Consider the following 21,882-nt stretch of genomic DNA (forward strand, 5'->3'; position numbering starts at 1 on the left):
GGTTCCAGGTTTCTTGGGGTCTCATTATTGCTGCCCCTATGCCAGCACATTCACTAGATCATATTGGTGGTAACAGTAGCTAGTGTTATTTTTCAAAGCTTCTTGGCTTTAAAAAAGCCCCCAAACCTGTTTGGCTACCAAAACCAGCTTCCTGCACAAACCTTTTCATGAGTTATCATGTATCCATGTTCATATGTCCTTATGAAATGGTAGCTTCAGAAACAATGCCAAAGAATGGGCCACGTGAATCAATAAATGGCATTCAAGGATTTAGATACTAAAAGGAACAACACAGGCCCCAAATGATAGCTGAGTTGAATAATAATAATAATAATAATAATAATAATAATAATAATAATAATTTTTATTTATACCCCGCCCTCCCCAGCCAAGGCCGGGCTCAGAGCGGCTTATAAGCAATAATAAAAACAAGTTAAATGATTACAACTTAAAAACAAAATTAAAAATACAACATTAAAATAATGGAACATTAAAATATTAAAATGTAGCCTCATCGCAGGAGGAGAAGGAAAAGAAAGAAAAAAAGGGGGGAAGAGAGGGAGGGAATCAAATTGGCTCCAAGCCAAAGGCCAGGCGGAACAACTCTGTCTTACAGGCCCTGCGGAAAGAAATCAGATCCTGCAGGGCCCTGGTCTCATGAGGCAGAGCGTTCCACCAGGCTGGAGCCAGAGTTGAAAAGGCCCTGGCTCTGGTTGAAGCCAATCTAACTTCCTTAGGGCCTGGGACCACTAGGGTGTTGCTATTTATGGACCTTGAGGCTCTCCGTGGGGCATACCAGGAGAGGCGGTCCCGTAGGTACGAGGGTCCTAGGACGTGAAGGGCTTTAAAGGTCAAAAGCAGCACCTTAAATCTGACCCTGTACTCCACCGGGAGCCAGTGCAGCTGGAAAAGCACTGGGTGAATCTGCTCCCATGGCAGAGACCCCGTGAGGAGCCTCGCTTTCTGCACCCGCTGGAGTTTCTGGGACAGCTTCAAGGGCAGCCCCGAGTAGAGCGAATGACAGTAGTCAAGCCTGGAGATGACCGTCGCATGGATCACTGTGGCCAGGTCGGGGCGGGAAAGGTAATACACACAGAGATACAAAATATATTTTACATACACATAGAAGAAACTATGGCAGTGCAGATGCAGTCCAAGAAACTGGTTGTGGATGAGCGTCCTCACCTGCCCTGCCATGTGGACACTCAGGCACACCCTAAGGCGGCATCATGAGAAAGGGGCCTCTTCCGCCCCACTTCCAAGGGCACCGCGGATGTTGCTGCACAGCCAGCTGGAACCTCACATCCAGACCCTGCAGGCAGAGCTGCCAATCTGGCAAGCAAAACAGTCTGCGGGGATTGCACCTTTATTTATATATTTTCTTAGGCAGCAATTCTGCTAGTCATGGAATAATTGGTTACATGTGGGGGTTCCAAGGGAGATTTGTGATGCAATGCTGGGGCATGGATTTCCAGAAGATGTCTGCCTGCAATGGTCTGGCATCTGCAAGTGCAGTGGTGTGAGTTGGACATTCAGAACAGCTGTCAATCTCTCCCTTACATGGGATGATATTCCTTTATGCTTGATCACTTTAGTCTAGCCTTAGAAACATAGAACGTAGAACTGGAAAGCACCACAAGGGTCATCTAGTCCCACCCCCTGCAATGCAGGAATCCTTTTGCCCAACGTGGGGTTTGAACCCACAGCCCTGAGATTAAGAGTCTCATGCTCTTTCCAACTGAGCTAAAATGTTAATATCCAAAAGGATCCTATGTAGCAGGAAGGAAGGAAGGAAGGAAGGAAGTCTTACAGAAAGTCCTAGTGCCCATGCATAGGTTTTATGCCATAGCAGAGAAGCCTAATCACGCTGAGCATGCATACAGGCAGCGCATCAGAGCACATCAGCAGGCACAAGGCATCACAGGAGAGAGGTTGTTATCAAAATGGCACCCGTAAAGGCAAGTTGGGTTGAGTGAAAGAGTGATATGAGACTCTAAGATCTTTGTCCACACTGCTGCTTCTCCCATGCCCAGAAAGCAGGGGGCCGAGCAGTTTCCCACTTGACCCACCCTTCCCAGGCAGGAGCAGTTCCCCCCTTGCCTCACTCCTTTCCCATGGAATGGAAAATTCATTCTTTAGTTCTAAATTGGAATAAACGGCAATCCAGAGAAAACCCAAATTGCTGTTTGCTCTGCATGAGCAGTAAGAGCTGCTTTCCCTGGGGTGGGGTGGGGGGGGAGCAGTGGGACAGAGAAGTTGAAGCATGGGTGAGCCCACTAGCAAATGCTGTAACACAATTTTGTAGGCAATCCAGCCCAGGAAGACTGACACAGTCACCGTGCATCCCATTCTGCAAAGATTTATTATTTATTTATTTTGCAATGGACAAATGTTCTTCAGAACCTTTCAGTTGACTACATGGAGAAAAATCTCCATGAAGCTACATTCCAGGGGACATGTAGTCCTGTGAAATAGACTAAGCACAGTGATTACCCAAGAAGATGGCTATGACATTGATGTTAGACACATCTATGACACTAGGCAAAAAAATTCATGGGCGTCCCATGCCAATATTCATAATGTACTTACAAAATTGACATCCTTCAAAGTGGCAGAGATGGGATGGATGGCTCTCTGAGAAATGTACGCAGTATGGATGAAAACATCTGTGCAGTCACTAATGGAAGCAGTCCATCGATAGTATAGATGGAGGCTCCCCATCCCTGATTTATACTTCCTTGAAAACCCTCAAGGAAGAGCTGGAAGAGAACATAATGGATATTGAATTCCACCAACTTCCAAAAATGTACCGGAAGATATTAGTATAAAAGTGGCCTGAGATTGTACCATTGGTTTGACATCCCAAAACCATGTCGACAGCACTGAAGCAAATGTGAGAACACGATCACTTCCTCCCAAGGTTCCCAGTACTTCCACTTCATCAATCAGTTCCTCCCTGTTGGTGAGGAGCAGGTCCAAAACATGATGATCCCCTTGTCCCTTCTTCCACCTTCTTGGAAATGAAATTGTCAGTGGGGCAATGGAAGAATTTTTTGGACCTTACATTCCTGGCAAAGTGTGAGTTCCAACAGATACTGGAGAAGTTGAAGTCAATAATAATAATAATAATAATAATAATAATAATAATAATTATTATTATTATTATTATTATTATTATTATTATTATTATTATTATTTATACCCCCACCCATCTGGCTGGGTTTCCCCAGCCACTCTGGGTGGCTCCCAATCAAGTGTTAAAAACAGTACAGCATTAAATATTAAAAACTTCCCTAAAGATAGGCTAGCTGCTTATTTCCTTCACATCTGAAGGGAGGGTGTTCCACAGGGCAGGTGCCACTACTGAGAAGGCCCTCTGTCTGGTTTCCTGTAATCTCACTTCTCGCAATGAGGGAACCTCCAGAAGGCCCTCGGCGCTGGATCTCAGAGTCCGGGCTGAACAATGGGGGTGGAGACGCTCCTTCAGGTACACAGGACCGAGGCAGTTTAGGGCTTTAAAGGTCAGCACCAACACTTTGAATTGTGCTCGGAAACGTACTGGGAGCCAATGCAGATCTCTCAGGACCGATGTTATGTGGTCCCGGCAGCCACTCCCAGTCACCAGTCTAGCTGCCGCATTCTGGATTAATTGCAGCTTCCGGGTCACCTTCAAAGGTAGCCCCATGTAGAGTGCATTGCAGTAGTCCAAGCAGGAGATAACTAGAGCATGCACCACTCTGGCCAGACAGTCTGCGGGCAGGTAGGATCTCAGCCTGTGTACCAGGTGGAGCTGGTAGACAGCCGCCCTGGACACAGAATTGACCTGCGTCTCCATGGACAGCTGTGAGTCCAAAATGACTCCCAGGCTGCGCACCTGGTCCTTCAGGGGCACAGTTACCCCATTCAGAACCAGGGAATCCCCCACACCTGCCTGCCCCCTGTCCCCCCAAAACAGTACTTCTGTCTTGTCAGGATTCAACCTCAATCTGTTAGCCGCCATCCATCCTCCAACCGCCTCCAGGCACTCACACAGGACCTTCACCGCCTTCACTGGTTCTGATTTAATGGAGAGGTAGAGCTGGGTGTCATCTGCATATTGATGAACACCCAGCCCAAACGTCCTGATGATCTCTCCCAGCAGCTTCATACAGATATTAAAAAGCATGGGGGAGAGGAAGAAACCCTGAGGCACCCCACAAGTGAGAGCCCAAGGGTCTGAACACTCATCCCCCAACACTACTTTCTAGACACAGCCCAGGAGGAAGGAGCGGAACCACTGTATAACAGTGCCCCCAGCTCCCAGCCCCTTAAGACGGTCCAGAAGGGTGTTATGGTTGATGGTGTCAAAGCAGCTGAGAGATCCAGCAGAACTAGGAAACAGCTCTCACCTTTGTCCCTAGCCCGACGGAGATCATCAACCAGTGCAACCAAGGCAGTTTCAGTCCCATGGTGAGGCCTGAATCCCGATTGGAAGGAATCCAAATGGTCCGCATCCTCCAGGCGTGCTTGGAGTTGTTCAGCAATTGGAACAATTGAACAATTGGAATTGTTCAGCTCAATCACCTTGCCTAAGAATGGCAGATTTGAGACTGGGCGATAGTTGGCCAAATTGGCCGGGTCTAAAGATGTTTTTTTAAGAAGTGGTTTAATGACCGCCTCTTTCAGCGGGTCTGGGAAGGCTCCCTCACAGAGGGAAGCATTCACCACTCCGCAGAGCCCATCGCCCAGTCCTTCCCGGCTAGCTTTTATAAGCCAGGATGGGCAAGGATCAAGGAGACAAGTGGTCAGTTTCACTTGTTCAAGCAGCCTGTCCATATCCTCGGAGGCAACAGATTGGAACTGATCCCATGTAACAAGACTAGACAGAACTCTTGCACTCCCCCGCGCTGGCCCTGCTCCCACGGTGGAGTCTACCTCCTTCTGAAGCTGAGCGACTTTATCTGCAAAAAAAACTTTGCAAAAGCATTGCAGGAGATTTTGGGGTCCCTACCAGGCCCTGGTGGTGCAGGTGGTTCCGATAGATTGTGAACCACCTGAAAAAGTCTCCTGCTGCTGTTTTCTGCAGATGCAATAGAGGCGGCGAAGAAGGCCCTCTTTGCTGTCGCCATTGCCACTTGATAGGCTCGACGTTGAGCTCTAGCCCGTGTCCGGTCTGATTCAGAATGAGTTTTCCGCCACCGGCACTCTAGCCGTCTCAACAATTATTTCATCGCCCTCAGCTCCAGGGAAAACCGCAGGGCTGTCCGGGCTCCACGCAATTGGAGAGGGCGCTTCGGAGCCAGACAGTCAATAGCCCTGGTTAACTCCACATTCCAGCGTGCCACCAGGGAATCAGCTGAAAGGCCATCAACTTGGGATAAAACATTCCCTACCACTCTCTGGAAGCCAACTGGATCCATTAAGTAGCAGGAGCGGACTATCCAAATCGGCCCCACCTCCCTGCAGAGGGGAATAATAATAATAAATTTTATTTATATCCCGCCCTCCCCAGCCGAAGCCGGGCTCAGGGCGGCTAACAACAATAAAACAGTAGAAAAGAAGGGTCGCAGAGAAGTCCAGTTGCACCAGGAAGTGATCTGACCATGGCACTTCTTTTGTTTCACTTTTAGTTAGTGTCAGATCACCAAACTTATTCAGCGACAGCCCCATGGAGACCATGCTTTCCAAAAAGTCCTGAGCAGCCCCTTGTAAGGTCGTGTCAGCATGGATTTTAAAATCCCCTAGGACAACCAAACTAGGTGTCTCCAGGAGAACATCCGCCATGACCTGAAGCAGCTCGGGCAGGGAATCCTTGGTGCAGCGGGGAGGTTGGTACACCAACAGGAATCCTGTACTGCCCCTATTGCCCAACTTCCAGAACATGCACTCAGAAAACTGAGTCTTCCCAATAGGACGCCTGGTGCAGACTAATGACTTCCTAAAAATCACTGCAACGCCCCCTCCCTGCCCACATGACCTGGGTTGCTGTGCATAAGAGAAACCTGGGGGGGGGCAAGGACAGGCCCATCTGCTTCATCCAACCAGGTCTCTGTCACACATGCCAGGTCAAATCCACAATCAGGTCGTGGATGGCAGTGGTTTTATTCATCATTGACCTGGCATTACACAGCAACACTTTCGGGTCATGTGGGTTTCTCTTGCTGATTCCAGTATCCTTCCGGTCAGGACCAGATCCGCAGGCAGGGATAGTCCTCAAACAACGACTAAGCCTGCTATATCTCTCCTTTTTGAATGATTAGTAACCTGCTGTAGGAAGGCATCATCCAAGTCTTCTGTCTGGCTTGGAGGTCTATATAGAAGACCCCCACAATAAGGTCACTGGTCTTTTTCTCTCCTACATTTTTTACCCATATACACCGGTACCTCGGGTTAAGAACTTAATTCGTTCTGGAGATCCAGTTAGCTGAAACTGTTCTTAACTTGAAGTACCACTTTAGCTAATGGGGCCTCCCGCTGCCACCGTGCGATTTCTGTTCTCATCCTGAAGCAAAGTTCTTAACCTGAGGTACTATTTCTGGATTAGTGGAGTCTGTAACCTGAAGCGTCTGTAACCCGAGGTACCACTGTACTCTCCATCTGCCTTCTATGCTCCAGGTCACGGATCCCTTGACAAGTGCACACATCCTGGACAGACCGCTCTGCTCTATCAAGAAATCCCTCAACTTGCCCAGTAGCTCCAAGTGCAGATAGGAAGGCCTCAATTGCTGTGCCTTTTCCTCCCACAAGTGCTTGCACTTGATGCAGGGGCACTTTTGCACATTTTCAGGCAGGAAGGCAAACACGGCACAGGCACTTCTGGGCGCTGCAGCAGCTCCCTCAGCCCCCAGCCTCCTGGTCCTATGCCCACCACGAGACCACACTCCAGCCCCCTCCCTCACAAGGCCCCTGCTTATGTCCTGGTCACGAGCTCCCAGAGACTGCAAGCAGCTAAGTCAAGCTGCTGCTGGCTGCTAAATCATTCCACAACTCACTTACTGCAATGCAAGGGGTTGGACTAGGTGACCGTTGGGGCCCTTCCAACTCTACAATTCTGATTCCTCCTCCAGCCTGGCTTCCTCTCAGCAGTAGCCCCTCCCACTCATACCATGCACTCTAGCTGAGCACGTGGCCCCCCACAAACAAACTCACAACCAAGCCTCCAAACAGCTACCATTTCTACCGTCCCCCTTCTTTTATAGCATGAAGTAGCACCTCAGAGATGAACATATTTGCTTACATCTGCACATATTGAAGGTAATTACTAAAGTATGTATTTACTGGCTGACTGATAAACAAAGAAAAATACATAATTGTTTTTGAGCTCTTTAAATATTAGTTTGTAGCCACATTTTGATTCAGACCATCTCTGATGTGCTTTTTATAACAAAACACGGGGGGGGGGGTATGATGTCCCCCTTATTCTTGCCCCTACCATCCCAAAAATTGTTGTTATCGTTCCAGACCTAGTTGCAGAGCATAGAATTGCTCTCCTGGGGCTTATTTCTGAGTAGACATTTATATATTGCACTGTTACTATACATGTCTAGTATAAATCACATGTATTCCCTGGGTGGCTAACACAAACAGCAAAAGAACATAGCAACTCGTCTCCAAAGTTAGTCTGATTCCTGCAGACTAAGGTCTATGGACTACAGCTCTGCTGTAACCAAAGGACAGATCAAGAATGCTGTGTATCAGAGATACATTATTAATGCAAAAAAATGAATACATTGATAAGCTACAATGGTATCTTGAAAGGGGCATTTCAGGTCCTCTCAAAATGTTTTCCTCTTGCCTTCCTTTATCACATGCTCAAATACAGCTGCAACACATGGCTAATGAATATAGTAAATGTTTTATTATTAGTAGTAGAATGTTATCCAAAATTACAATTCATCAACTTCAAAATAATATATATGTCAGTCAAAGTTTATTGCTTATAGCCAAAGGCTGCTCCAATGTATACAATATATATCAGTCCGTAACCAAGAAGTCATTCATTGTATGTAATGTATTCAATTTCATCATCAGCTGACGAAGATTCATCTTTGAAACAACTAATTCAATCCGGATATACTGTCTTGGACTTCATCCACTGAAAGTGCCATGGTGTTCCCCGCCAGCAATTCATTTCGTCGACTACTTCTTGGTTATGGACTGATATATATATTATTTTGAAGTTGATGAATTGTAATTTTGGATGACATTCTACTACTACTAATAACACATTTACTATACTCATTAGCTACGTGTTGCAACTGCATTTGAGTAGATTATTCTGTATTGCAACACAGGGGTTTGCTTTTGTCTCTATAGTTGTTCCTTTATCACATGGCATAAGAAAAGAAACAGTCTTCAAACATCGGCAGAGCCAGCCGCTCGGGCACCTGGAGCAGCGCACAGCCGTGCACCTGGGGACCGGGCGATCGGCGTGGCGGTGATCTGCCCGGGGGGCGGATTTTGTCTCCCCCCTCTGGGATTACATCTGGGTCAGTCCACCCCCACCACCACCCTTCCTACGCCCCTGCCTTCAAAGCACTGTAGAAGGAACCTGCCTGGAAACAGGTGAGAATGGGCATAGTCTCCTGGATTTTAGAACTTGCAAGATAACCTTTTTGCAAACAGTAGTTGCAACTATGACTAGGGCCACGGCCTGTAGTAGGGGAGTTAATCCAGTCCTCCCATGCCGTGGTCCTCATGCAAACTGTCTCCCCGCAAGCTGCTGTTTGCATTGGGAGGAAAGCACCCTTTGGTAGCAGTGGGATCCCTACTACTGTAATTCAAGCAGCAGCTTCAGGGGAGATTTTCTTTGGGACTGTGGTAGTAGCTCTTCGTTCCTCCTCCCTGGCACAATGGCCTTAACCCTGTTCTCCCTGGGAGGCTGCTATTTGTAACTGTAAAATATACTCACACGATTTAAGTGTGAACACTTGTAGTTTGGCCCTCCATCTACCAGATTCTTATGGTGCTAGTCCCTCATTCCTACTACCATACCTTGCAGTCTCCTCCTGCCTATGAATGTAGGAAATGAATGAAGAACAAAGGATCTCTTTTAGTGCTTGACAGATTATGTCACAAGAGAGAGATGGAAAGGTGTACCACTTTTTCAATCTACAGTTCCTAGAGTTTCCTGCACAAGCAAGCACATTACCTATCTATCTGCACACGCACGCACAGGCACACAAACAAACAAACACAAACATGCATACACATTCTAACACTACTTCTGTTTGGCTCCAGGAAATATCACCATAAAGATATAGAGCAATATAAACTCTGTCCAATTGTCCTTGTCCTTGCACAAAGAGAGGCAAAGCAGGGATGCTCGATAGCCGTGAGCTGCATCCTTGTCTCTTGGCCCCATTAAAGCCTCCAAGCGCTCAAGAACCCTGCAGAGTCAATCATCTAAATCATGCCGGAAGACGGCACAAGTTTACTGGGTTCCTTGCTGCACACCTTCAACCTCCAACAGGTGAAGGGCACTGAGGCCTGATGGTGGGGATGGAACAGGAGAGGTGCCACCTAAAGCATCTAACACATAACTTTGATCATTTCCATAGGGCAATCAAATAGGCGATCAAGTAGCCTTGGCCTTCCCCCAGCCGGCCTCAGGTAAAGTATCCTCTCTTCCCTTCTCACCATGCTTGGACCTCACCTGTTGTCATCTGAATGGGTTCAGGAAGACAAGAGATTGTGATGAATGAGTATGTGAGTCCTCGACAAATGCTGCAATGCCCATCTTCTTCCCACCCATCCCTGATTTTGGCATGACAAGATTTTAAAATGTAGCCTGTTACAAAATCAAGTTTCAAAAGATTTGATGTACCAAAATGTGACATTAAGGTGTTGCTCATAATTTAAAATGCTGATTTACCAGATGAGAATACTTGAGTCTTCAAATGCTGTAGACAAAGACCTGCCAATGAGAATATTTCAACCAAATGGTGAACGTCCAGATTAAGAGCAGACAAATTCCACACTAAGTTAAGCTTTTCCATTTGGATTTAAACATTTCAGGTACTGATGTTGACAACAGAGAAAATAAGTGAAAAATGTTAGCATCTTGTGGCAGCAGATGGCATATATGGGGATTTTGAGAGCAGTTACCTTTTTTTAGGATATGCTTTTCATAAAATAAAATCAATGGAGATGGAAAATGTATAAGCAGGGTAATAGTTATCCACAAGACTTTAGCTGCGGAGACATAACAGTGCTTTGCTAGAATGCATTCTCTGCATGTAGAACGTCCCAGATTAAATCCCTGGCATCTCCAGTTAAAAGGAAATCTGCCTTCAGTCTTAAATTGCTACCACCAGTCAGAATAAGAATTAGATGGTCTGACTCAATATGACATAATATGGTGTGTGTGTTTTTACAGAATATGGCTTTGGATCAGACACATTTGCTAATCAGAATCTGTTTACAGCATTGGTGTCATGGAAGTTAAGATAGCAGCTACAACCAAGAACGTGGGACGTGGCTGCACGTGGGCCATGGAAGCCCTCTTTCTCCCCTGCATTGCCAATATTTGGGCTTGTCATTACTTTCCGTGGGAGAATCGTGAGCACTTCCACCTCATCCCCACAATTTGCTTAGGATTTACTCACCCCGCTTTACTGAAGGGGCAGCTGGGGAAGGAGGGGAGGACTCGACTGAGCGGTGTGTCAGTCCCCTCTTACAAACACAGCCACATGCGTGGAAGGACTGGGCGGGCGGGCGGTCTGAACCTCCTTCAAAAGGGATGATCCCCTTCCTCACACACTCTTTGACATTAGTTTTAAACAGTGATTGTAACATATGGAATATATTGCAGGAAGACATTGTTTATGCAAGGCTAGATTGCATTCAAGAATGCAGGAAGCAAACACTTTCTAGAATGCTTTTTGGAAGAGAGAAATACGTGGCTTAAGGGCAAAATATCACCCTCTCTGAGTATTATTGGCTCACTCTCTTTCCATTCCTTCTCTTGCACTTCTAAGCTTGTATACTTTGTAAAGCATAGACTACCCTTTTGTAATGGTATAACTCTAATCTCATGCAGTAAGAGACAGATTTACTGCGTTCATCTATAATTCTCAACAGCCATAAAGCTTTGCTTTGCCTCAGACATTCTATCAGGCATTTAATAGTAATGCTGCATAAAAACCAATTCCCCAAGCAGCTGGTGCCTTTATGTTTAATAACTCTCATTATTGTTATATTTTGTGGCAAAAGGCATCATCAACTGATCATTTTGCCAAGATGTGAAACACAAGATGCGCAGTTTAGAGAATATTTCAGGGCAGGGAAATGGTATTTCACTTTGAACTTCACACATGGAGCTTCCCTTTGCTCTGTGCTCAATACTTTTGATGCAGGTACAAAGTGATCTCCATGCTGTGTCTTTGGAGCCTGAGCTATTGTGACGGTGGACACATCTGCCTAATTAGTATTCTGGTCTAATGTTGGTACAGAGAATGTGTAGGAAGCCAAAGGACAGCACTGCAAAAATTACAGGTGGCGCAGCCGTGGCGCAGCCAGGAGCCTCTCTTAGAATTCAGGTTGACATACGTAGGGCTGCCTCTGATGGTCTCAAGTGCCCTGGGAGTATCGCCAAAGGCCTGCTTAGCCAATTTCTCTCCAATTAATTTTAGGGGAGCATAGCTTTACTCTCTGAACAAATGGTACAGTTTTTCATGGTGGCACATAGGGAAGTACTTTGGCTTTGATTTACTGAACATTTTCTTTCCAACTGCATAGGTTTTACTTAGACCAATCTCTTAAAATAAACATGCTCCCTATTATGACCATAACTACTTCCCCTCTGTTTTTGTTACCTTTTCTGGCTTGAAAATTATTGGTAATGGAACTTGGCAATATGGAGTGGTGCCCAGGGGGGTCTCTGTGCTGTTGAAAGACATCCATCAGTGGGAGAGCGGGATTCTAGTTAATTATTCTGCCTCCCCCTTCAGCCCCTTTCCCAGCCCCTGTATCTGTTCTAGAGAGCCCCACCACCCTACACAGTAGATTTAACAAAGGCTGCAGGGGAGGGGAAGTGGCCCAAAATGGCCTCTCTTCCCATTCCACTGAGGGGAGCCTTCCATCAGCAGAGGGACACCAACAGATATTACCCAGAAACTTCCATTTGCATTATAGGGTATTGTGGAACATTTCCCTCAGTGAATTGAGAGGATCTTAGGGGAAGTTTGGGGCTTGTTTTCCTCCTCTACCCTTAAAAGGGGGGGGGACACACCTCTGGTTATTATTTAACAACACTTTCACCTCCATGTGCCACAAATACTCCTTTTGGGGGCTTCCTTAGACTTGTTTCGTGTGGGCCAGCGCAAGCAGCGGAGATCTTTGCTCTACTTTCCCTCCAGTGTAGCATTTCTTTTCGCAATTAAAAACCATGTAGTTCTGCGTGACTCAGACTGCTGTCACGTGATCAGGATTCTCTTGAACTTCTATGCACTCAATCTCTTCCCGCTCCTTTCGTTTGGCTCGTTTCTTTTTCTTGTGGTGCTTTTTGGAGGGTGGGAAAAATGTTAGGAAGACAGGTAAGATTACAAAACAGTGCAGGAGTGTGCAACTGCCAGTGAGCAGCAAGCATTTGAACAGTGTGAAGGTCAAGTTTGAAGGCACGAAAAGGAGGGGGACCAACCCAATAAGAAAAGAAGTAACGTTTTGCAAAATTGCTGTTCCGTGTTCTTGGAGGGAGCTTTTGATACACTGAGTCCGGGTGTGCTCAGTTGCTAGTACAAATGTGTAAAGCAGGGGTGCACAGTGATCTATGGAAAAATTCAAAGTGTAAATAAGGCACAGTGTGGAAATGCAATCCATGTCAACGTTCCACAAAGTCATCAAGCCAAGAACACCCAACTCTATTGAGGTGACAGTGAGAATTAACCAGAAGTTCCCTAGAGGATGGATCACCAGGAAGAAGGTGAGCAGCAACACCAGTAAGACGCCAAAGCTTGAAATCAAGACCGGCATGGTTACAGAGAGGCTGTATTGATCCATGAAGACAAAGGTGGGGTTGAACACGATGAACTTGATGCTCTGCTTCAGAGACAGGGGTCTCAGCTTCTCCAGTAACTCGATAACATCTCTCTGTGTTTTTTCACTAGTCCTAGCCACAAGGTACATGCGGGATGCAATAATGCTATTAACATTTCCAGCCTTGGAAAAAATGATGTCATTTTTGAAGTGCTGGAATTCTGGCTTTCTTAAAAAGGAGCTTTGCAGGATGCTATGGAAATAGCTTTTGTTGGTGGCACTAATATTCCCAGCTTTCAGATATTGGTAATACTGTTGAATCCAGGACAGGGTGTTGAAACCTTCAGTCAGTTTCTTTAAGTCATCTTGGACGGTGCCGTTCCAGTACTCAAGGGGCTCGTAGATATAGAACCCTATCACCGGGCTGTAGTTGCTAAAGTACTTCTGTTGAACGACAGCATAGGAGACACTTGGAGAATTGCTGGAGAGAAGATTGATAATATTGGCTCCATCGCTGATCTGCAAGCAGCCCATAAAGGAAAAGGAAGCATAAATGAGATACAGTATCACCACAAAGGGCTTAACATAGATATTAGTAATCCATTCATTGTAATGCTCCCGCAGGAAATGTTGAATAAAGTGGTTCTGGTACGGATCAGTTTCGTGGTGAGAAGAGTGGTGGTAGCCATCACTCATCATGGTTTGGAACCAAATAGGCTTCCTTTCCAGGTATTCTGCTGAGGGGATTTTACAGCAGAAGATGCTGTGGTACCGATTCTGCTCCAACTGTCCAGCAAAGACCAGGCAGGAACCAAAGAAGGAGAAGATGTAGAAGTAGTTCAACAGGATGGAGATACACATATTCTGGCAGAAGACTTTCACAGCCTCAATGTTGGTGAAAGGACTAGCACCCATGCCAAAGGCGATGAAGTACAAGGAGCTTGTCATGGTGTAGGAGACCATCACATCAGAGTAGGCGTCGGCAACCCTGTCTTTGAACGGCAGGCTTTCTCTGGTCCGGCGCCATCCTGACAGAAGTTCAAACACTCCTTTGGTTCCATGACCTATAGCAATGACAACAGGGCCATCTATTAATTTCTTTTCATTGATTATCACATTTCTTTCTCTAACTGTACTTATGAATGATCTTGATATCTCTACATATAACTGATGCAAAATGTCACACAGAATATATTTATTTAGGTTTATTATATTGCAGAACACATTGCCGAAATCTAATCTTGAGCTCCAGAGCATAGACAACAGAAGTTAGGCTATCCTTGTGCAGATAGCGGCATAGCAGGACCACCACAGAGGCCACTTGTCTCAAGTGACAATAGTGGGTCTAGGCTACACAGCTGCTCCTTCAGAGGCAGTGTACCCCTTCCACACCCACCCAGCACCAGATTTAGGGCAGTACAGGTGGTTCCCCATCAAGGGTGCTGATTGGAGGGGATGCACAATGGAGAAGATCCATTTGGGGATGCCAAATTTTAGCCTCGCACAGGGTGCCGTATTATCAAAGTCCGCCTCTGCACCCATCTGATCTAGGGAACCACTCACTAACAATGTCTCACTCTATCTGGATTAAGCTTCAGTCAGTTGGTTTTCATCCAGTCCATGACTGAGGTCAGACATTAGTCTTGCACATCCACGGCAAACCCTGCAGATGTAAAGGAGAAACAGAACTACACATTGCTGTCACTGCACTCCCAAACTCTGGATGATCCCAGTGTGGTTTCGTGTAGATGTTAAACAGCGGGGGAAGGGGGGATCAAACCCTGTGGCACACTGAGGGCCAGGGGTGACAACTTGAATAGAATATTGTGAGGGGCCAGGTAAGTCCTGCCCTGCATAATCAATCACATGACACAATGCACACACACTATTTGAATTGGAATGCCCATCAACTTTGTGGGTGCCCAGCCCCCTCAAATATATTATTGTTGGGGCCAAAGCCCCCATGGACCCTAGGAGTTGACTCCTATGCTGAGGGCTCACAAGGTCAAACAACATCTCTGAATATGGTAATCCAAACAGGACTGGAAGCATTGCCAAGTGGTGCTGCCCACCAACTTGGACAGCCATTCCAGCAAGATACCAAGGTCAATGGTATTGAAACCTGCTGCAAGATCAAGGAGGATTGACAAGGGCGGACACACACACACACACATCCCTCTTCTGTCAGAGGTCATCATACAGAGCAACCAAGTAATTTCTGTGCCCCAAACTGATCCTAACCTTGATTCAAGGTAGCAGTTCTACATTTTTAAACAAGCATCAGCCCAGAACCTGAACAGCCTCACTGAGAAATAGAGTGGAGTGTGATAAGCCTGCGGGGGTCATCCCAGTCCAAATTGCCCAGTGAGCTCACTCAGTGCATTGTGGGCACCAGTTACAAAATGGCTGCCATGTGGGCAAAGCATAACATAAAATTAGAGAGAGTCTAGCCCTTGCTGGTCCTGCCCCCAGAGACAACTTCATGATCCCCATGGGCAGTCAACTCTCTCCTGCTGCTCCTGGCTGTGGAGATATGTTGTGTGAAAAGAACAAGAACTTCGTTTCCCCGACAATTCCGGGTTAGCGCCACCGGCGAATGGCGGAGTTCCTCCGACCGGAGGAACGGGCTCCGTGGAAACTGGGTCTTCCCACCGCGGCGAAGGTGGGAACCCGCTAGAAATCCCAGGTGGAGGAAGCCTGGGAACGTGGGGTTCGGCAGAGCACCAGGAGCACCTCCCCTACTCGCGGGGGACCCCATTTTGGGGCTCCGGAGCGAAGTGGGGTGAGCGGCGCGGTGCTGCGAACTGATTGCTACTTTCACGGAGGGAAGCCGCATAGGCATTGCCGGAGAGCGCTGACTTTTTCCTGTCGACAATTAGACTCTAAACAAGTACCTGTGAGTAAAAACGGAAAATTGGATCAAGAAACATCCTAATTTGGCACTGAAGCAGGAAGGTTCAAAACAGGAAGTCCGCCTTCCGCTTTTTGTAAATAGACTGAAGCAAAAACCTTGTAAGCTAATAGCCTGGAAAGTTGTAACCTATTAATTAATTAATAGGTTAGATTGTCAAGATAAATTATTCAATAATAATTGAAAAAGAGGGAAAGAATTTGCTGAAATAATTAATTAAGCTAGAATACAAAAAGGGAGGTGTGAGGAGGTCAAGGAAACAAGCAAACGAAAGATAAAGATATGTAATATGGGATTTGTATTTTTCTTTTTTGACGTTGTGTTGTTGTATTGGTTTTGTGTATCTTTTTTCTTCTTTTTTCTTTTTCTTCTATTTTTTGTAATTTTGAAAATTCTTAATAAATATCATTTTCAAAAAAGAAGAACTCCGTTTCCCCTAATGCCGACGCTAAACCAAAGCCTCCTAGGCTGCCCTCCTGTGCCCACATATCTGGGAGTAAAGTGGTGTAACCCCTCTAAATTAATAAATGCCAGGGCTCTGATTAATTGGGATATGGATTGAAGTGCAGAACTGTGCCAGACAGGGAATTCCTGGGCTAGAAGATGCAAACCAGCCTGGCCAAGCAAGGGCCTTTGAGGAGAGAAATCTTTTTGCCTGGGGAGTGAGATGTTACCAAGGAGAAGGTGTGTTTGTTTGGGAGGGGCAGGAAAAGGGAGTTTGGAAGCAGGGATTCCTGGGAAAAAGGAGGAGGAAGAAGGGCTGAGATCCATCTTGGCAGGCGAGAGGGAAGGTTGCCCACAATGCTTTGGGCCATACTGTAAGATCTGCACTTCCTCCCTGTGGGTGTAAACAGGCAAATAAACCCTGTTTCTTAAAGCACAACAGTCTCTGCCGTGATACACTTGGCATTTAACCCCCTGCCCCATTCCTTACAGCCATATGAAGTTCGAGGTTTAAGAATGTGTACGAGTTAATCCATTTCTTTTGGTAAGGACTTATGTCATCAAAAGAATGCAATGAATGAACATCAAAGTGCTAACCTTTTTTGTTTTGTTTTTCCTTCTTTGTATATAATGAATTCTGAATAAAAAATAAAGCACAGAACATTGGCAGAGAGGTTCAGTGATTTAGCATGTGGAAGTGAATCAAAGTAGGTTAGCCTATAAGAACTCATGCAAAAAAAAAAATGTTGAAAGGTATGAAAGGACTGGATGTTGGGGAAAAATATCATTTGTTATGTACTGAAGTTCTCACCCTGGGCCAGCAGGGGGATACTGTAGATAGTTTTCACTCAGGTCCACATATGCAAATAAGGGATCGAAAGTGACGTTCAGTGATTGGGTAGTTACAGAAAATGGTTACTGTTGCGTTCTAGTGGAGCTCTATATAAGCAGGCTGGCTGAACCCTTCAGTTCAGTTCTGTTCTGGCCTCTGAATAAACAAGAGCTGTTTGGAGAATCGCTGTGTCATCTGATATGTTCACCCACAACTTAACATCATTAATGCTTCATTTTTAAAAAATTAAATGCATTGGCTGGGGAATCTAAAGTGGTCATCTTGCTGGCCAAAATAATTTCCTAAATGCTGGCTTTTATACTAAAAATATAAATGTTGTATAATTTAAATGTTGTATTTGAGCTCTCCCCGCCACTTCCCTCTAAAAATCAGAAAGGAAACATCAGCCAATAACTCTGAAATAAAGCATGAAATAAAACAAATAAATGCAAACTGTTTTAAACAGAACTTGCACAAGGCACAGCAAAGTGGACTGTTTGATGACTCTCAAAGAACTAAATATTTCTAGTCTATTTACCAAGAAACATGTGAAACTGTATTTTAAGCTACTGGCCATGTCTGTACTGCTACACACACAGGGCTACAATCTTCTGTTAAAGGAGCTTTGCTCTCGATGTCTACAGGAATAGGGCAGGAGGCACAAGCCTGCAGCATTCCGTTTTCCTGCTTTCTGTCTAAATGCAGTTCCCATTGTGCCTGGGGAGGTGTTCTAATTAACTTTGCTTTTTGCCAGGCCAACAGGCACAGCAAGAGAACGGCAGGAAATGAAAAGGAGGCTCTTCTTATACTTGCCAAAAAGAAGGAATGAGAGGAGTGGGTACAAACAAAGCGATTGGTTATGTGCCTAAGAGAAGGCTGCTACTTTTCAACCTATAAAGCACCTGCAAATTCTGCATGCCTAGCCCAGCCTCCTTGACTGGCTTTTCAATTAATTAATAACTGATTGGAAGGGATTCCAAGGGCCATCTAGTCCAACCCCCTGCAAGCCGTCCCAGGGGAGGCTCAAACCACCAACCCTCTGGTTAACAGCCAGATGCACAGACCCATTGTGCCACCTGGCAGGAGGCAGGGCAGTGGAGGCGTTGCTGCAAGGTACACTCCTGTGGCCCTTTGTGCATGACTCTAGGCCATCTCTCGAGACAGCAAAAATGGTCACCTAATGATTGATCACACAAACACTGCTGTGTTTATAAATGGCATCTCCTTGGAGAGCCAACATTCCACTGTGTCCAGAAGCAAAGGAATGATGGATGTCTGAGGCTAAAACAACCTTGCTAGAGGATAACATTGCCTTCCTCCGCTGCACGTTTCCTGAAGAGTGAAATCCTTCAACCCAGCCCCGCTCTGTTATTAGGCTCAAGAAAGCCTTTGCAGCCAAATTGCAGGGGTGAGGAAGGGACGTCATGACCCAGATGCAGGTAACAGATACAACTCAAAGCTTCTCAAAGCTCATAGTTCAACTACTTAAGATTTAGGGGTGACCACCAACCTTGATGGCCTTCAAAGAGGACTAGACAAATTCATCGAGGACAAAGCTATCTACAGTCACTAGTCATGATGTTGATTGACTGATTTCCTGCAAGGGGCTCAAAGGGCTCCACATCCCCATTTTATCCTCACAACAACTGTGAGAGGTGGGCCAGGCTCAGAGGCAGTGACTGGCCTTGGGCTATCTGGCTGAGGGGGGACTGAACACCATTGACTGGGAACCCTAAGCAGGAATTGTGTTGTGGCTCTGAGGTGTGGCTTGTGGGCTTCCCACAGGCATCTCTTTGACCACTGTGGAAACAACACCCTGCGCATGATGGGCCTTTGGTTGAATCCAAGAAGGCTCTTATGATGTCCTTTCATTATATTCTTAGTGCTAACAATATAGCAGAAAGATATTATTAAACTAAAAATTGCAGGCGTCAAGGAGAAGAGCAACATGAAATGTGCATAACATCATTATTAACTTTCATTCAGGTTTATCCAGGCATTTGATGGCTGAAATACATTGTTCCTGGCAACCACCTTGAAATTATTAGCTGTGAAAGTATATGATCGGGTATGTGACATGGGTTTGGTTTTTTTAATATTCTCAATGTCTTATAATATGTTTTAATTTTATTTTTAATTGTATTTTTCCCCACTTTGGTGTTTGGCTCCTTGGGCTTCTTTGGGAGGAAGGATGGGAAAGAGATTAATTAATAATAATAAATTATAAGGACTTCCACTTGTGGTTCAAGTCCTTAAAAATGCCTTTGGAATAAGTGCAAAATGTTTAAATGTTCAATTTAGATAAAAGGGTTTTTTTAATGCTCTTTGGAAATATTGAAGGGGGAGGGGCAGAGAGAGTACTAGTTACAGATAGGTAGCCGTGTTGGTCTGCCATAGCCAAAACAAAAAAAATTCCTTCCAGTAGCACCTTAAAGACCAACTAAGTTAGTTCTTGGTATGAGCTTTCGTGTGCATGCACACTTCTTCAGATACACTGAAACAGAAGTTTCCAGACCCTTCTATATAGTGAGAAGGTGGGGAGGGGTATTACTCAGAAGGGTGGTGGGAATGGGTGATTGGCAGATAGCTGTGATGAGCCTGTTGACGACTCTTAACGACTGCAATAGGTCTTACAAGAAAAAGCAAGGGGTGAGAAGGTGAAAAGTGGCTTTGTCATGTATAATGAGATAAGAATCCAATGTCTTTGTTCAGGCCAGGTTTCTCCATGGTTTTAAGTTTGGTGATAAGTTGCAATTCAGCAGCTTCTCTTTCCAGTCTATTTCTGAAATTCCTTTGTAGTAAAACAGCTACTTTGAGATCTTGTATAGAATGTCCTGGGAGATTGAAGTGTTCTCCTACTGGTTTCTCTGTTTTGTGATTCCTGATGTCCGATTTATGTCCGTTTATTCTTTGGCGTAAGGTCTGGCCTGTTTGTCCAATTGGATTCTTATCTCATTATCTCATTATACATGACAAAGCCACTTTTCACCTTCTCACCCCTTGCTTTTTCTTGTAAGACCTATTGCAGTCGTTAAGAGTCGTCAACAGGCTCATCACAGCTATCTGCCAATCACCCATTCCCACCACCCTTCTGAGTAATACCCCTCCCCACCTTCTCACTATATAGAAGGGTCCGGAAACTTCTGTTTCAGTGTATCTGAAGAAGTGTGCATGCACACGAAAGCTCATACCAAGAACTAACTTAGTTGGTCTTTAAGGTGCTACTGGAAGGAATTTTTTTTGTTTTAGAGAGAGTACTAGTTTGTCTGCACCTTGGCCTCTCTTCTGCACCTGCGCTAACCTATGTGAGAGATGCACTAAGGAAAGCTCTTAAGAGAGGGAGCATTTGGGCCTCTGTGACCAGCAGACCAGATCCTTTTCCCCTCACAGGAAAACTTTGGCAGGTTGGTGATCCTGCTCACCTGTCAATCGCATGTTATAATAACATCAGATGACAGAAACCTGTCAAAGTTCAAAGAAGAGGCTCCGTGCAACCAACGATCATTTGATTGTCCGTACAGGAAGCAGATGAAGAGATGCTCACAAAAGCAGAGCAGTTTCTCCTCTGTGGGAATAGTTTGTATACAAAGTGCTGGAGGAAGTACTCTGAATACAGACTGCCTCGCGGGAAAGAAAGGAAAACAACAACTATAAATGGAGCATCTTTTCCCTTGAGTTGAATTGTGCTGAAGGAACCTTCTTCTTCTTCTAGCCCGCGCCTGATGCACTAGGGAGTTCCCAAACAGGAATTCTATTAAGAGGAAAATACATAATTTAAACAAGCAGAACCTCAGAACATTTGGTTTTTTTGTACCCTCAAGGCAAACAGGAAATTTATTAGGCAAAGCAGGTTCTCAACAAAAAAGGAAGGATTGGTCCAAAAGAATAAGGATTACAATTCGTCTTGTGAAAATTCAGAGTAAGTCTATCAAAAATGAAGTGCCCTAAGCTTACAGCATCGTGCAAAACAGCAAAACTCAGTGGCCCTGACCATCTTCTCTGGCTTAGTTCCACTTAATTAGTTCTGGAGGAAGTTGGCTTTGAGAACTATACAGTGGTACCTCAGGTTACATACACTTCAGGTTACATATGCTTCAAGTTACAGACTCCACTAACCCAGAAATAGTACCTCAGATTAAGAACTTTGCTTCAGGATGAGAACAGAAATCGTGTGGCAGCGGCGCAGTGGCAGCAGGAGGCCCCATTTGCTAAAGTGGTGTCTCAGGTTAAGAACAGTTTCAGGTTAAGAACAGACCTCCAGAACGAATTAAGTAGGTAACCAGAGATACCACTGTAGTGGATTTGTTATTCTATTGTAAAGGCTCTCCTTTGTTATAGCATTTTTTAAAAAAATCCTTCACATTTGATGAGCTCTTGAAGAATTCTTCATTAATTCTTTCATGCTGGTCAGGGCTACAATATTAATGAGAGATATTTTAGAAAAGAAAGTAGCTTTCAAACACTCTCAAATGCAAAGTACATGTGGAGTGGACTCTATATGTATCCTTGAGCTTTGCAAGTTGAATTATATTGATTTGGGGTGTTCCTGATTTAATCATGCTTTCATCATGATTAAAACTAAATTTACAGCATCTCCTGAATGAAACACAAGATTATTGAAAAATGCCACCACTTCTCATCTGTAATACATTAAGACAAAAGTGTATTAATGTATAGGAGAAATACCTGCAATTATCCAATAATAAGCCATTGTGAATAGCTTTTTATGGGCTCTTTTCCT

General features: G+C 45.1%; 1 protein-coding gene across 2 annotated transcripts in view; it reads right to left on the reverse strand.

The window, feature by feature from the left end:
* Positions 1-1,748: 1,748 nt before the first annotated feature.
* PTCHD4 (patched domain containing 4) overlaps positions 1,749-21,882 on the reverse strand; it is a 50,672-nt gene continuing 30,538 nt past the window's right edge. The window contains exons 3-4 of one of the 2 annotated variants that reach the window (XR_014166925.1): positions 8,891-14,018; positions 1,749-2,759 (exon numbers count right to left, since the gene is read on the reverse strand). Coding sequence is in view for 1 of the 2 variants with exons in the window: in XM_081906124.1 (XP_081762250.1) it covers positions 12,385-14,018 (1,634 nt within the window). In the remaining variant the exon portion in view is untranslated. Of the gene's footprint in view, positions 2,760-8,567; positions 14,019-21,882 lie in introns of those variants that run through there. The other variant, XM_081906124.1, reaches the window with a different exon arrangement.

This window comes from Podarcis melisellensis (assembly GCF_964234715.1).
Source record: "Podarcis melisellensis genome assembly, chromosome: 3".
Lineage (NCBI taxonomy): Eukaryota > Metazoa > Chordata > Lepidosauria > Squamata > Lacertidae > Podarcis > Podarcis melisellensis.